The 15,127-nt window shown below is 33.1% G+C and overlaps 2 protein-coding genes across 2 annotated transcripts; both read left to right on the top strand.

Annotated features, from left to right (window-relative positions):
- Positions 1–771: 771 nt before the first annotated feature.
- LOC147411739 (uncharacterized) lies at positions 772–1,499 on the top strand. The gene is made up of 2 exons (XM_086432407.1): positions 772–859; positions 970–1,499. The coding sequence occupies exons 1-2, from the start codon at positions 772–774 to the stop codon at positions 1,497–1,499; spliced, it is 618 nt and encodes a 205-aa protein (XP_086288533.1).
- Positions 1,500–12,948: 11,449 nt separating this feature from the next.
- On the top strand, positions 12,949–14,000 carry LOC147411738 (uncharacterized). Its single transcript, XM_086455451.1, has 3 exons — positions 12,949–13,097; positions 13,246–13,330; positions 13,413–14,000. The coding sequence occupies exons 1-3, from the start codon at positions 13,086–13,088 to the stop codon at positions 13,904–13,906; spliced, it is 591 nt and encodes a 196-aa protein (XP_086311577.1). The 5' UTR covers positions 12,949–13,085; the 3' UTR covers positions 13,907–14,000.
- The last annotated feature ends 1,127 nt before the right edge of the window (positions 14,001–15,127 follow it).

Raw genomic sequence — 15,127 nt, 5'->3', positions numbered from 1 at the left:
AATAATTATTTTTTACCGTTGTATTTCAATTTTAAGTTTGCGAGTTATTTGAAAGTTCGGTAGCCATTAATTTTCAAAAACTTGGATAAAATTAAAAAAAAAAATTATTTATTGAATTTTATTTTTTTGATATGAGTTTTTTATGTAACTTAGAGGGTTGTGATAGTGTTGGACTGGTGATGTGATTATCCATATGAGTGAAATGACCCTTAGTAAGGATTAAAATCTTATTACATTAATAAGATAAGTATTTTATTATTTCAATTAAAAATGATGGTATTTAAATTTATCTTTAATTAATAAAGAATACAAGAATTGTAAATAAAATTAAGATGGACAGACTACTGAAAAAAAAAATTTCAAAGCAAACCTCTAATAAGATTGCACTTTGCGTCAACGATACGCAACCCCCCCCCCCCCCCCCCCCCCCCCCCTCACATAAATTTCAATTTTTAATATGACACTTGTCTTCAACTACTTCAACTGTCAAGAGTATGCGGAGTGCCAGTATGTATTCTCTTTATTGCCACATGTAAATATCACTAACAAATTATTGGTCTCTCTCTCTCTCTCTCTCTTTAGCGCACCTCTATTAATACTTCTTCAATCCAAGAGTTTGGTGTTCATTCCTTCATCACTTCCAACAGTGACAGAAAAAGTCTGACAAACCCATCTTTTTCTGTTTTATTTTTTCTTTCTTTGTGTTGAGATATTTATTTAATATAACTTGGGTTTCTCTAAATAATGCAAGTTTGATCAATTTTGTTACAGATGTCGACAACATTGGTGTTGAAGGTTGATCTTAATTGCTGTAAATGCTACAAGAAGATCAGGAAAATTCTATGTAAATTCCACTATGGTGAGGTCTTTCTATCTAGATCTCTTCTCTCACATAGAACTTGTAAATTTTCTGATACAAAAACTTAATAATTTTATATTTTTTTCTTCAAATATTTGAGAAAAAAACAGAAATAAAAGGCAAGATATTTGATGAGAAGAATAACACGGTGACGATCCACGGTCCCTTCGACCCCATCAAGTTCTCAAAGAAGTTAAAATGCAAAGCTGGCGATGTTATAAAAAGTATTGAGATCAAAGAACCCAAGAAGCCAACATCAAATCCAACTAATCCCCCAAAGCCATCAGCACCCACACCTGAACCAAAGCCAAAAGCACCGGAACCGGCTCCAAAAGAAACTGAACCGAAGCCAAAAGTACCCGAACTGGCCACCAAAGTTTCTGAACCTGTACCAAAAATAGTTGTACCAGTTCCTGCAACAGGATACCCAGTACCATTTGGGTTTTGTTGTAGGCCATGTTATGAGGGTTACCATGGTTGGGGACCGTGGTATCATCCCGGCTATGGTAGGCCCCCACCATGTTATGATGCTCATGGAAGATCACAATGCTATTGTGGTTGTGGTGGAAATAAGGGTAATGTGAGTGGCTGTGATGTCTTTTTTATTGAAGAAAGTCCAACTACATGCATAATCATGTAATACTCTCCCAATTCTTCCTCTCTTCTTTTTTTTCTTTTTTCTTTTTTCTTTTTATTATGGATTATATACATGTTATATGAGTGGTACTGTTGATGTCATTGATAGTTTAAATGAAGCAAAATATTGTAGCTAAGAAGGTTTTAATGAGAAATTAAGATTCTCTGCATGGGTATCTATCTTAAAGATTTTTATGTAATTGAGGATCATTCCTTTATTCCTCAAGAATCGGGGAGTATTATGCTTGATGATTTAAATTGTAATTATATTTGAAAGCATAATTAATAAAGAGTGAGGGGGAGGGGGGGCCAGGGGTGGAGTGAGGATTTTGCTCATGTGGGAGCGGCCAAGAGTAAATTTTTTTGGGGAATAATTAAGAGTGAAAAAAAAAAATTGTGGAGCCAATAGTGACAGATTTATTTATCTGTCGTGGGGGAGGGGTGAGGGGGTCACTTCAATCCCACCTCACAGATTGAAAAAAAAAAATCTCTGCATGCAATAAATAATCTTGCTTAAAAGAACTTGAATAATCATTCATTTTAAGGAAAATACTATTAATTTATTTAGAAACAAAGCATTTTAAAATAGTCCAGAAGGTTGTGTTATTGTTGGTTCAAATGAACCAAATAGCTGATAAGGCATTATTCAGAAATTTTCCTGCATCTTTAGTAATGATATTTCTTGGAAAGCACTTAAATAACCATCATATTGAAGTGAAACAATGTAAAACTATTTCTGAGCAAAGCATTTTAAAAGTGGGCTGTATCCCTGGACACATGAAAACAACCTTATATAATTAAAAACATGCAATCCAAATCCAAATAATTGACTCGCAAAATCCAACAGTCACACGTGATATATATGTCTTTAGGATATATGTTTTATTTCAATAGTTGGATTTTTTTTGTTTCAACTTTTTTTATTTTTTTTAGATTAGTTTGTTTCGATTTTGTCCACATGGACTCCAAACATTATAAAATATGATTGATCTTCTAATATCACGCGCTATTTATCATTTTGACCGATGTCGTAAGAAAATATAAGGTGATTTAGACATATTCATCAAATTCCTACATGTTTTGATTTTTAATTTTAGATAGCTCACTGTATTTTCAAATTGATGGCATGCCCTTGACCTTGGTCTACTCTAATAGATTAATGAAAACTAACTTAAATGCCACTGTTTTCAACTTGTAGTAAAAACTCATGATTTTTCTTCCCAAAACCGTTCAACTTTAACTTCTTAGGTTAAAAATTGTATTTTCATTTTCAATCTTAAGATTCTATCTATTTTGACCTTAATTTAAAGCTCAAGAAAGACAAGGATTTAAAAAGAAAAATAGAAGATGAAGAAATTTTTTAGTAGACAAATTAAGAAATTTCTTCAATGGACGTGAAATGAGGATGACAGATTCTTAAAAGAAAATTCAAGGTTTTCTGGTTAGAGGTTGAATATGAATCATTTAGGGCATTTTGAATTGGTTTATAAGTAAAGACCAAGTTCATGGGAGTATGTCATAAGTTTGAAAACATAGAACTATCTCAAATATTGAGAAAGTAAGGCTAATTCATCAGAAAATATATGAATAAACGTACACTAACTAAATAAATAATCGTTATAACCTTGACGACCACATTCGTTAATTTGTTTATAGATCCATTTGTTATTAATACTTCAACAAACAAACAAAAGTGGGTCTACATTTTTATGGTGGAATTTGTAAAGATCATTTAACTTTATGATAGTGAAAGCAACCATTAAAAAGCTTAATCTTTGTATAGGACCTTAAAACCTTCGTCCTTAAGTAACCGACATTTTAGGTTTGGTTCCATTACCCAAACCATATTTTTACATGTTTGGCTATTTTCACAGTTCACTTTGTGAGAATATTCTTGTGACCTACGTGTTGAAATTTGAACACTTTTTTTTTTTCAACCAAGTATCCCTATAGACAGTAAACCGGGCCTGCATTTAGGCTTTGCCTAGTCAATAAATCATGGTCTTTTCCAAGGACTAGACCCGGGGCACATGCATCGCCCACACATCACACGCACTTGATTTAACTTAGATGTCCATCTAATTAAGTCTGGACTCGATTGTACAAATACTCTATCCAATGGTTAGGACTTATCCTTAGGATTGTTTTTCTGGAGATGGATAAATTATGTTTGAATAAAATTTAATATTTTATTTATTTTCTAGTTTTCAAAAATAATGTTAAATATAATATAGAATTAAACTAATGTTCCAATCAAACTGGAGAATTTTCAGATCCACTTGACAAATTTCCTTGTAAACTAATTGGAACAATTATTTTTGGGACAATGATTATGACCAATATTTTCCAATGTGGGATATTTTTGAGATCATGCATTGGTTTGCACCGATCACAGTCAGTCCAAGATTAAATCTTTTTGTCAAATAAATATATCATTTATGTTTAGGAATGCTGTCAATTTGTTAATACATCTCATAACTTGTTAATGAGGATATATATATCAATCAAAAGTAAGAATATGACATGGTCCAACTAAAAGTTGGAAAACTAAAGACGAAAAAGGCAAATAATTGATGGATGAAATGAAAGACGAAACAAATAAAGTTCATTTGAAATTGAAAGTGAAAAGTGAAGTTAGGTGTTTCATGTTTACTTGGTGGGTAAGCATGGAAAAAATGCAAAACACCAAGAAACTAAAGAGATATATCACTCACCCTTAAAGCTATTTAATTTCTTCCTTTTCATAGTGTGTGGCTTTAAACTTCGAATTAACCAAATTAACTTAGTTAGACGATGTCAATATCTCTTAAGTATATATTTAAAAAAAAACATCTAACATACTTATTTGTTTGAACAAAAACAAAAACAAAAATGAAAAAAGATCGATTGTCCTTTAAAGTGAACTTGCTCAGGTTGGATGGATTGGGGTCTAATTGAGGAAAATCCTGACATGTTCGATTTATATCAAATCATAAAATCCAACAAAATCATTATTGTACGGAAGAAGAGTTTATGGCCTTTAGATTAGTGTTGCATAGAGAGGGAATCCAAAAAAGAGCATTGGAAATTAAGGGGTAATATTAACGAGAGATTTATCGGGCAGACCTACCTGTTGCAATTTTATTACAAAACTTAGCTTACTTTATCAGGTTCGTTAGGGAACAAACCTTTACTTTAAGAATGAGGCTAGCACAAATAGCTTTGTAAGATTTCAAATCTTGCTAAGGGTCATTGGGTACACATGGATTATCAAATTAGCAATCTAATGCACAGACTTCTCGATTTCATGAAAAAAATCATATTAAGAAGAAATTTTTTTTTGAGCTTGATCCACAGTGTCATTGACGAACTCCAAAATTTAAAATTAAAATTCAACTGTGAAAAATTTTGTTTTTCGATTTTTTTTTTCAAAAGTTCTTAGAATTTTGTCCTTTGTAACTCTGTGGCATCAGATCAAGATTTTAGACGCCACAAATTGATGTTGATAGGATCCTTTCCAAGGTATGTTGAGTAACAAATTAACGCATCGGTTTGAATTTTATGATATGGATCCCACTTCAAGGTTTGATGGGTAACAAACTTGATAAAGTAAGGTTTGGTGGTTAACAAATTTCATAAGGTTCCCTTGGAGTTGAAAGAGCCTCAAGAGAGTTTTTGTAATAAAAATGCAATAGTTATATCCACCCCACATAAATCTCTCATAATATATTTAAAAGTGGGGGTATTTTTAGTCTTCCAAATTTTAGGGTCAATAAACACTTACTAGTTTACTCCGCCTTCTCTCTTTGTGACAGTAAAGACATACATGATATTACATAGAGTCGTGTAGGAGTAACATTGAAATGTATATCGATTTTGACATTGTGATGTGGTGGTGCACATATAACGATAGATTCTTTTCACTCACACCACCACATCAGAATGTAGAATCGGTGTACATTTTAATGTTACTGCAACATTATCCTGATACATAACTATAATGTATAATTGAGGTTGAGAGTCAAAATCCCATCATGTCATGACCCTTATTTATTGGTGTGTTGTACGAAACGGAGAAAGAAACCCCTTACCAAAATCCTTTAGGAGTTCATACTGGGCTAGGCATGAAATGAAAAAAAAAAAAAAAAAAAAATGTCCTTCTCATAACTTAATTTTTTCTGTTATTATGTGTCAATGTATAGTGCCCTAGCACTTAATAGAATGACTAGCTTGTAAGCAACTTTTTCTCTACCAAGTCCAATTCCCCATGAATTTAGTGCTTTCCTTATCTTGTAGGCATTTTACATCTTGAGTGATTTTCACTTCAGTCATAACACATGAAGGGGGATAAGGAGCCTAGTTGATAGTTATGTGATGCATTTTTTATATATCATGTGCACATCCATCTTTTTCGAGGGCAGATCCTTTGTAGTGGTTTTTTTGTTTTTTTACTATAGCAGTTTGCAACGATTGAGATGGCATTACTTCTACAAGTAAAATAAATCCAATCGTTTAAAATTGAGAGTTCAATGTTTGTTGATTTTCAATGCCCTTGACCTGGCTTAAAAGAGGTTTTTTTTTTTTTTTTTGTGAAATCCGATCTAAGGCACAAGTGTAGATGGCCTTGGTATTATTTTTTGTAACATGCTACTCTCTCGACATTTTTTTAAAGTGCTATAAAGAGTTACAGGAAAAAAAATCTTACGTACATCTAAAATTCATTTTTTCCCTAAATTTTCTTATTAACAACCTTTAAAAATTAAATGACTGTAATTACTATATATTAGTAGGAGACTAGGCCTTCAACGAATTTGGCAAACTTAGAAGCCAAATAAATAAATAAATAAATAAAATTAAAATGTAATTTTGTTTGAATAATTTGTGAATAATAATATGTTAATTATTTTACTAGGCTGAAAACTTGAGAATTATTCTGAATATTTAATAAGAGCCTAAAATATTCTTGCTTAATTTTATATAATATTTATCTAATACATTTACAATTGTGTATCGTAAGAAAACAGATTTATGATTCTGTGTTCGTTCGAGTATTGAACGAGTGAAAACATTACTCTTTTATTAAGAAATAAGAATATCTCAATTTTTTAAAGACGGACTTCCTGACCTGTAAGGTGAAAAGGTAAAAGTACGGATAATAAAAGACAATCTTTTTGACTCTTTTATTAAGAATATCTCAATTTTGAGAGACGGACTTCCTGACCTCTAAGGTCAAAAATTATAATAAAAAATAATCTTTTAAAACTTTAATCTCACGTCTTTTTTTTTTTTAATTTATTTATTTAGATAGCTACTATTGTCACACTAATTTAAAATCTCCCATAAACAATATGGGCTGTGAGGATTAAAAATGTTTGTTTTTATGTCTGTGTCTTTCTTCTCATCCCTCGTTCAAAGAGAAGAACAAAGGTGAAACTAGGTTCTCTCTCTCTCTCTCTCTCTCTCTCTCTCTCTCTCTCTCTCATCTTCACCATGAAAGTTTGAATTTTTCTTCTAAAAAATTCGAAGTTTCTTATTAAGATCGGAGATTTGGAGAAACTCGAGTCTATAAAGCCTGGATCGGAGATCTAGTTATCAAAATCAGAGATTTGGATAATTTCGTGAGGGATCTAAGTACCTTTTCCAAAATCGTACTGATCCTTCTTCGTCATCAAGGAGGCGTAGCTTCTCTGACCCTAGTTTCCAAAATTGACACATCATCTCTCTCTCTATGTATATATCTATCTATCTATGTGTGTGTGTTTTCACTATTACGATTTGGGAACTAAGTTACTTAAAGGTAAATAGATTTTTCTTTTGCAATAATAATTTACAGAAATTTTTATTTCTCATTTTCAATTTTAGCTCCAATCACCACTCACTAGAGATTTAAAGGTGTTTGAATATTTGTTGATTTAGTTAGGCATCAAAGGTGTTTGATGAACTGTTTAAGAGGAGAATGGGTGCAAAGGAATCTCTATTTGACTGTACTGTTTCTCATAGCCTTCAATGATTTCATTGCACTATTAGTTAAAAATAAATTGATGAGTCACTTAGGAAATTTTCACTTCATATCGAGAGAGTCGATTAAATATGTCACGTGGAAAAATCATATTATGTAACTGAGCAGCCCTAATCATGATTCCGTACGAGGCAAAGGCAGAACCACACATTTTTTTTTCCTTTGTATCTGTCCTTGCCACATCAGCTGCATACCTAATTCTGTATCAAGACCGCGTGCATTTATGACGACTCTGTCCTAAATAGTTCTTTACATCCTTCCACTATTAAAGAGGTAGACTTTTGTTTGTTTAATTGTCAATGGTAACTTGCTAAAAATTTGATTCTTGATCCTTACATGAATTATATATCATATATTAATTAAGGTAGATGTGATGACCTAGCCATATCCTCCATGTTTAGGTGACTTTTTGAGATGCCCATATGTTCTCAATCAATGACATACACACCTAATTAAATCTTGGTCCTACCATAGACTAACTTAAAATGACCTAAATGTTTTCATTTTCAACCTCTAACAAAAAAATCTTTATTTTGATAAGAGATTAGAACTTAAATTCAATCCATTAAAAGAGAACACATATCCCAAAAATAATCAAAATAAATCTTAAAAATTGAATTTCATGCTTTGTTGAGTTCATTTTCACCATTACATGATTATCAACTCATTTTTAAAAATGATTTGGTTGGGTATTACATGAGGGTGCATGTGGTTGGATTTTCTTCAACAACAAAGAAATCACATCCACTCACATTACCTCTATTACAACCACAACCACAATAACATTGTGATCTTCCGTAAGCATCATAACATGGTGGGGGCTTACAATAATCAGGATGATACCATGGTTCCCAACCATATTGACCCTCAGGATGATACCATGGTTCCCAACCATAGTGACCCTCATAACATGGCTTACAACAAAACCCATATGGTACCGGGTATCCTGTTACAGGTACTGTTACAACAATCTTTTGTTCAATTTGCTTCTTTCTTAAGTCTGGCTCATATTCCTTCTTTGAAGAATTTTTCTATATATATTTGTTTTATATATATTTTTTGAGAAAAACATAAATAAAATGGCAGATATACGATGAAAAGAATAACACAGTGACAATCTATGGTCCATTCGATCCCATCAAGTTTTCAAAGAAGTTGAAGTGCAAAGTTGGTGATGTTATAACAAATATTGAGATCAAGAAAGAAGTCGAGAAGGAAAAAAAGACTCAATCTCATAAAGAAGTCGACAAGATTGATAAAAAAAATTCTTCAAAGAAGGAAGATGAGCCGGATTCAACAAGAAAAAAGCAAATTGAGCAAAAGATTGTTGTAACAATACCTGTAACAGGATACCCGATACCATATGGGTTTTGTTGTAGGCCATGTTATGAGGGTCACATGGTTGGGGACCATGGTATCATCCTTGTTATGGTAAGCCCCCACCATGTTATGATGCTTGTAGACACCCCAATTTGAACGGGCCCATACTCGAAAGGGCCCAAAAATACAGATTTTTCAATAAAAATTGTCAACGGACCTCAAAAGTCCAAATAAATCGAAATATGGCATTTTGATCGAATCAATGCCCTTAAGACCCTCTAAGGGTCTAGGGAGCCCACCAAAAGGATTCAGCATGCTCCCATCTACCCCGATTCACTCAAAACATCGATTTTTTGACAAAATTGGCCAACGGACTTCAAAAGCCCAAATCGCTAAAAAGTAATGTCTTAATCGAACCGAGGCCCCTGAGACCTCTCAATGGTCTGACCTATCCTCTATTTGTCCAATCCTCACCGCTCCGCCTTTGTATTTAAGAATACCCGAATGCTCGATGAAATTCTCCAACGGGCCTAAAAAGTCTGATTTGCCAACACATGGCATCTCGATCAAACCAATGATTTCAAAAATATCAAAAAAAATAAATAAAATTAAAAAACGAGACTTGGGACGCTTACCACCTACTATACCCTCCACCGCTCCATCTCCAAATCAGAAAAAAAAAAAAAAAAAAAACCTAAGCCCACTTATGATCCATAAACCATCATCTCTCTAAAATCAATTTCTCACCTTACCCTCAACCTAAAATCGATCTCATATCACCTAAACCCTAAAATGAACCTACCCCCAAAAATTCAACCCAAAACAAATCTCATCCAATCCAAAATAACCCACAACCCTCCTAAAACTCAAGCTCAATACACTAAAAGCCCACAAACCACTATACATACCCAATTCATTATCCAACCCATAATCCTAACCCACAAACCACTACCCATATCAACAAATTACTGTTTTTATCATCAAAAGGTGACACATGTCATCACCCCATCTCACCTCCCTCACTCAACTACCTACCCATTAATTTTTTTTAAACCTCATCTACCCATACATCAACCCATCACTTTTTCTCTCAAATCAAACACATCTACCCACACCCCTAACCTATACCTCCTCCTAATCTATCCCCATCATTTCCTACAAAACCTACATCTACAATCTAAACATACACCAATCCTCTCAAATTAAACACTCATCCTTTCTCATCAACTCATCTTAACCCTTCATTTCCACCCACTTTGACATATGACATTATCTCCCTCATCTTCCCAAAATATCATCAACCACCTTCTTAAAATCCTCCATTCTCTTAAACCAAACACCATTTAATCACAACCACTAATTAATTACCCCATCACACAATTTCATCTTCTCAATCACTCTCATCAATTCTCTTCCATCTAACACTCAACCCAAATGGGTTGAAAGATCCAACCCATTTGGGTTGTAAACAACCTATTTGACCTCCCTTCTCTAAATACCCTCCTATCTCTCCCAAATTACACCCACTCCTCTTTCAAACTCATAACCATTCTATCATTTTTCTTCACTTCACCCCATTATACCCCTAAAATAACTCCTCAACATCTATAAATACCCTCATCCACTTCCCAAAAAATCTCAACTTTTCACTATAAAAATTATCCCCCCAACTCTTACTACTAACCACTATTACCTATTCTCTCACCAATTCTCTCTTACTATCCATCTTCTCTCCTCATCTTTTCTCCAATCTCATACTAATCATTTACAAAAATAATCACATATTTTTACATCACTAAGGACTCAAAAGACTTTAAAAAGAAGAAAGAGCAGATTGAAGATACAAGGTGGGTTCAAAGTGCACTCCCCCTTTCTCTCTACCCTCTCCTCCTCCCTCTTCTATCACCCCTCTCCTCTTCATTTTATTTTTTAGGATGAATGGACTCCAAGGCTAAAGGTCTATAACCATCAATGGAATGACCCTATGATCAAGCCGAAAATGAACTCCTATTTAGGGTACAAATGCACCCACATGGTACGTTATTTTTCACATCTTTTTAAATAAAAAAATGATCAAGTTTCTTTGAGGTTACCGCAATTTGACGAGAAGAAATGTGTGCCTAACACCTTCCCTTTTCTCCAACCGAACCGCTTACCCGAATCTCAAGGGTTGATTTAGCCTTATTCATCGTAAGTCACTACGAGCCCAAAATGATAATTTTTCAAAATGTACATCTGGTGATCATTGACACCCACTTACAACATGAATGATGGCGACTCCTAACCTTACTAGATGTGATCATCGTAACGACGAAATCACGTGTCTACAATGCTTGTGGAAGATCACAATGTTATTGTGGTTGTGGTGGTAATAGGGGTAATGTGCCTGGCTGCGATTTCTTTGTTGTTGAAGAAAATCCAATTACATGCACCATCATGTAATACTCTTCCAACTCTTCCTTGGTCTGTTTAATTTGGGTTTTTTATTTAGTTATTATGATTATATTGTTTCACAAGTTGGTTTTGTTGATGGTTGAAATAATCCAATCTATTGTAATTGAGATATTATACTTTATAAGCTTCTTGAGTAAATAATCTAACTTGGAAAGTACATAAATAAAAAGTCACCAAAAAATTAGGTGTGCATGTCACTGATTGAGAGCACATGGGCATCTCACAAAGTCACCTAAAAATGGTATGGTTGGGTCATAGCATGTACCTTTATGTAAGGGCTAAGAATCAATTATTTAAGAAGTTACCATTGACAAATAAACAAACAAAAATGGGTCAACCTCTTTAACAGTGGAAGATGTAAAGAACCATTTAGGATAGAGTCAGTGATGAATGCAACTAATGTGACAAGGACAGATACAAAGGACAAAAAAGATGTGTGAGTCTGTGCCTTTGTCTCGTACGGATCATAATTAGGGCTGTTCAATTACATAATATGATTTTCTCACGTGTCATACTTAATCGACTCTCTTGATATTTTAGAACCATAGGTTTTATGCCTCGAGATACAGAATCATACATTCTCATAAATATATGCAATTTGTGTATCCCGATCTATGATTTTGGCACACCCCACCACGTGGGGAGATTGATTATCACCACTCTTCTTGTACAGGTCCTTAAAGAAATTTGCCATTGTGACCGACACGGTAGGTTCAGAAATCAGAACCATCACGCAAACCATATTTTTGTATACGTGGGTCCTATTCTCAGTTCATTTTATCCTAATGGTAGCTGGGACTATTGTACGACCTATGATTTAAAACTGTCATTTGATGATTATTATATTATAAAGTAAATAATAATATATAATTATTTAAAACTGCAATTTGATGACTTATCAATAATATTAATAATAATAATAATAATACATAATTCTATATAATTTCCAGTTTGGCTTGATAATTTTGAAGTCAACTTAATAAATTTTCATATCAACTCTGTTAATTGGCTCTTTTTGGATTTGCATATCAAGTTATCGCAAAATTCAATCGAGTTGAATTGATGATTCATCCTAATGTTAATTTTGTGACAAATAAATATTTCATTTATGCTTAGAAATGATGTCAATTAACTGTGATAATTCTATGTAGATTACACTTTAGCGAGGATATATCTCAATTCGATGCAACAGATGACATCACCTTATCAATTAGAAGTAAGAAAAAAGATGGAAAAATTAAATTAATACTGAAAAGAAAAAGAATTGAATAAATCAGGAAAGTAATAAAGCTCAATTTAATGTGAAAAGTAGTTAAGAGTGTGTATGATTCATGGTTACTTAGTGGGTAAGCAGGGAAAAATGCAAAAAACCCAAGTGACTAAAAACACGTACACGTGTTATCATCCCCTAAAGCAATTTCTTCCTTTTTGATAGTGTGATGTGGGATGTGGCGTGTGGCGTGTGTCTTTAAACTTCTTATAATTCTTATTAAACAAGTTTGACTTGATTAATTGATGTGTATGGAAATTCCTACTCCTACCTTCATTTGCTATGTAAATGTGACACGTATATATTACTTTTTACAGATCCATGAGAAACACATGCTGATTTAATGCTTATCCATCAGCAGAACACGTCATGATCGTGACTCTTGATGACATAAAAATTGGACAGGTGTCTTCACCTGTTTGGCTCATTTAAGTCCCACTTACAAATTATTATGAAGAGCTTTGTTATATATCTCTCTCTTCGGTTTCTCTATTAATAATTTTTCTTTGTGGGGGTACTTGGTGTTCATACCTCGATCACTTCCGACAATGGCAGAAAAGGTCTTAAAACCTCTCTCTGTTCTTCAAACCCATCTTTTTCTACTTTTGTTTTTGTTTTAGAAATTAATTTTTTATTTTCTTTCTCATTTATATCTTTAATATAATTTGGGTTCTGTAAATAATGTAATTTTGATCAATTTTGTTACAGATTTCGACATTGGTGTTGAAGGTTGATCTTAATTGCTGTAAATGCTATAACAAAATCAGGAAAATTCTATGTAGATTCCACTGTAGTGAGTTCTCTCTCTTACTCCTATTTTTTTTCTCTAATAATAATATCTAACAGTTTTATATATATTTTTTTGAGAAAAACAGAAATAAAAGGGCAGATATACGATGAAAAGAATAACACGGTGACGATCTACGGTCCATTTGATCCCATCAAGTTTTCAAAGAAGTTGAAGTGCAAAGCTGGTGATGTTATAACAAATATTGAGATCAAGAAAGAAGCCGATAAGAAAAATACGACTCAATCTCAGCAAGAAACCAACAAGATTGATGAAAAAAATTCTTCAAAGAAGGAAGATGAGCTAGACTCAACAAGAAAGAAGCAAACTGAACAAAAGATTGTTGTGCCAGTACCTGTAATAGGATACCCAGTACCATATGGGTTTTGTTGTAGGCCATGTTATGAGGGTCACTATGGTTGGGGACCATGGTATCATCCTGGATATGGTAAGCCCCCACCATGTTATGATGCTTATGGAAGATCACAATGTTATTGTGGTTGTGGTGGTAATAGGGGTAATGTGCGTGGTTGTGATTTCTTTGTTGTTGAAGAAAATCCAACTATATGCACCATCATGTAATACTCTCCCAACTCTTCCTTGGTGTGTTTAATTTGGGTTTTTTGTTTAGTTATTAGGATTATATATATATATATATAAGGTTATGATTTATCTATATTGAGTGATGGATGTAGGGGAGGGGGGTTTAATATTGTTTCACCGGTTGGTTTTGTTGATGGTTGAAATGAATCAATCTATTGTAATTGAGATATTAAAATTTATAAGCATCTTGAGTAAATAATCTAACTTGGAAAGTACATAAATAAAAAGTCACAAAAAAAAAATAAAAAATAAAAAACAACTAAGTGAAACAATATAGAAGTACTTTAAATTAAAGCAAATCATTTTCAAAAAATGAGTTGGTAATCATGTACCAATGAAAATGAACTCAACAAAGCATGAAATTCAATTGTTAAGATTTATTTTGATGGACTGATTTTAAGTTCTAATCTCTTAGTAAAATAAAGATTTTTGATTAGAGGTTGAAGATTACAGCATTTGGGTAATTTTACGTTAGTCTACGGTAGGATCAAGATTTAATTAGGTGTGCATGTCATTGATTGAGAGCACATGGGCATCTTAAAATGTCACCTACACAGGGAGGATATGGTTAGGTCATAGACAAAAAATCAATTATTTAAGAAGTTTCCTTTGGCAAATAAACAAACAAAAATGGATACAAAGGACAGATAAAAAGGAAAAAAAAAGATGTTTGGTTATGTGTCTTTGTCTCGTACGGATTCATAATTAGGGCTGCCCAATTACGTAATATGATTTTTCCACGTGTCATACCTAATCGACTCTCTTGATATTTTAGAACCATAGGTTTTATGCCTCGAGATACAGAACCATACATTCTCATAAATACATGCAATTGGTGTATCCCGATCTATGACAATTAACTGTGATAATTAATTTATGTGGCTTTTAAGACATTTCGTATGTTTTTAGTGAGGATATATCTCAATCAAATGCAACATATGACATCACCCCACCAATTATAAGTAAGAAAAAAAGATGGAAAAACTAAATTAATACTGAAAAGGAAAAGAATTGAATAATAAAGTTCAATTTAATGTGAAAAGTAGTTATGAGTGTGTATGTTTCATGGTTACTTACTTAGTGGGTAAGCAGAGAAAAATGCAAAAAACCCAAGAGACTAAAGACACGTACGCGTCTTTTCATCCCCTAAAGCAATTTCTTCCTTTTAGATAGTGTGATGTGCCGTGTGGCTTTAAACTT

This window comes from Akebia trifoliata, chromosome 1 (genome assembly GCF_017979445.1).
Source record: "Akebia trifoliata isolate Shusen 1 chromosome 1, ASM1797944v1, whole genome shotgun sequence".
NCBI lineage: Eukaryota > Viridiplantae > Streptophyta > Magnoliopsida > Ranunculales > Lardizabalaceae > Akebia > Akebia trifoliata.
Note: the sequence above shows the minus strand (reverse complement) of the source record. Positions and strands in the feature narration are given on the sequence as shown.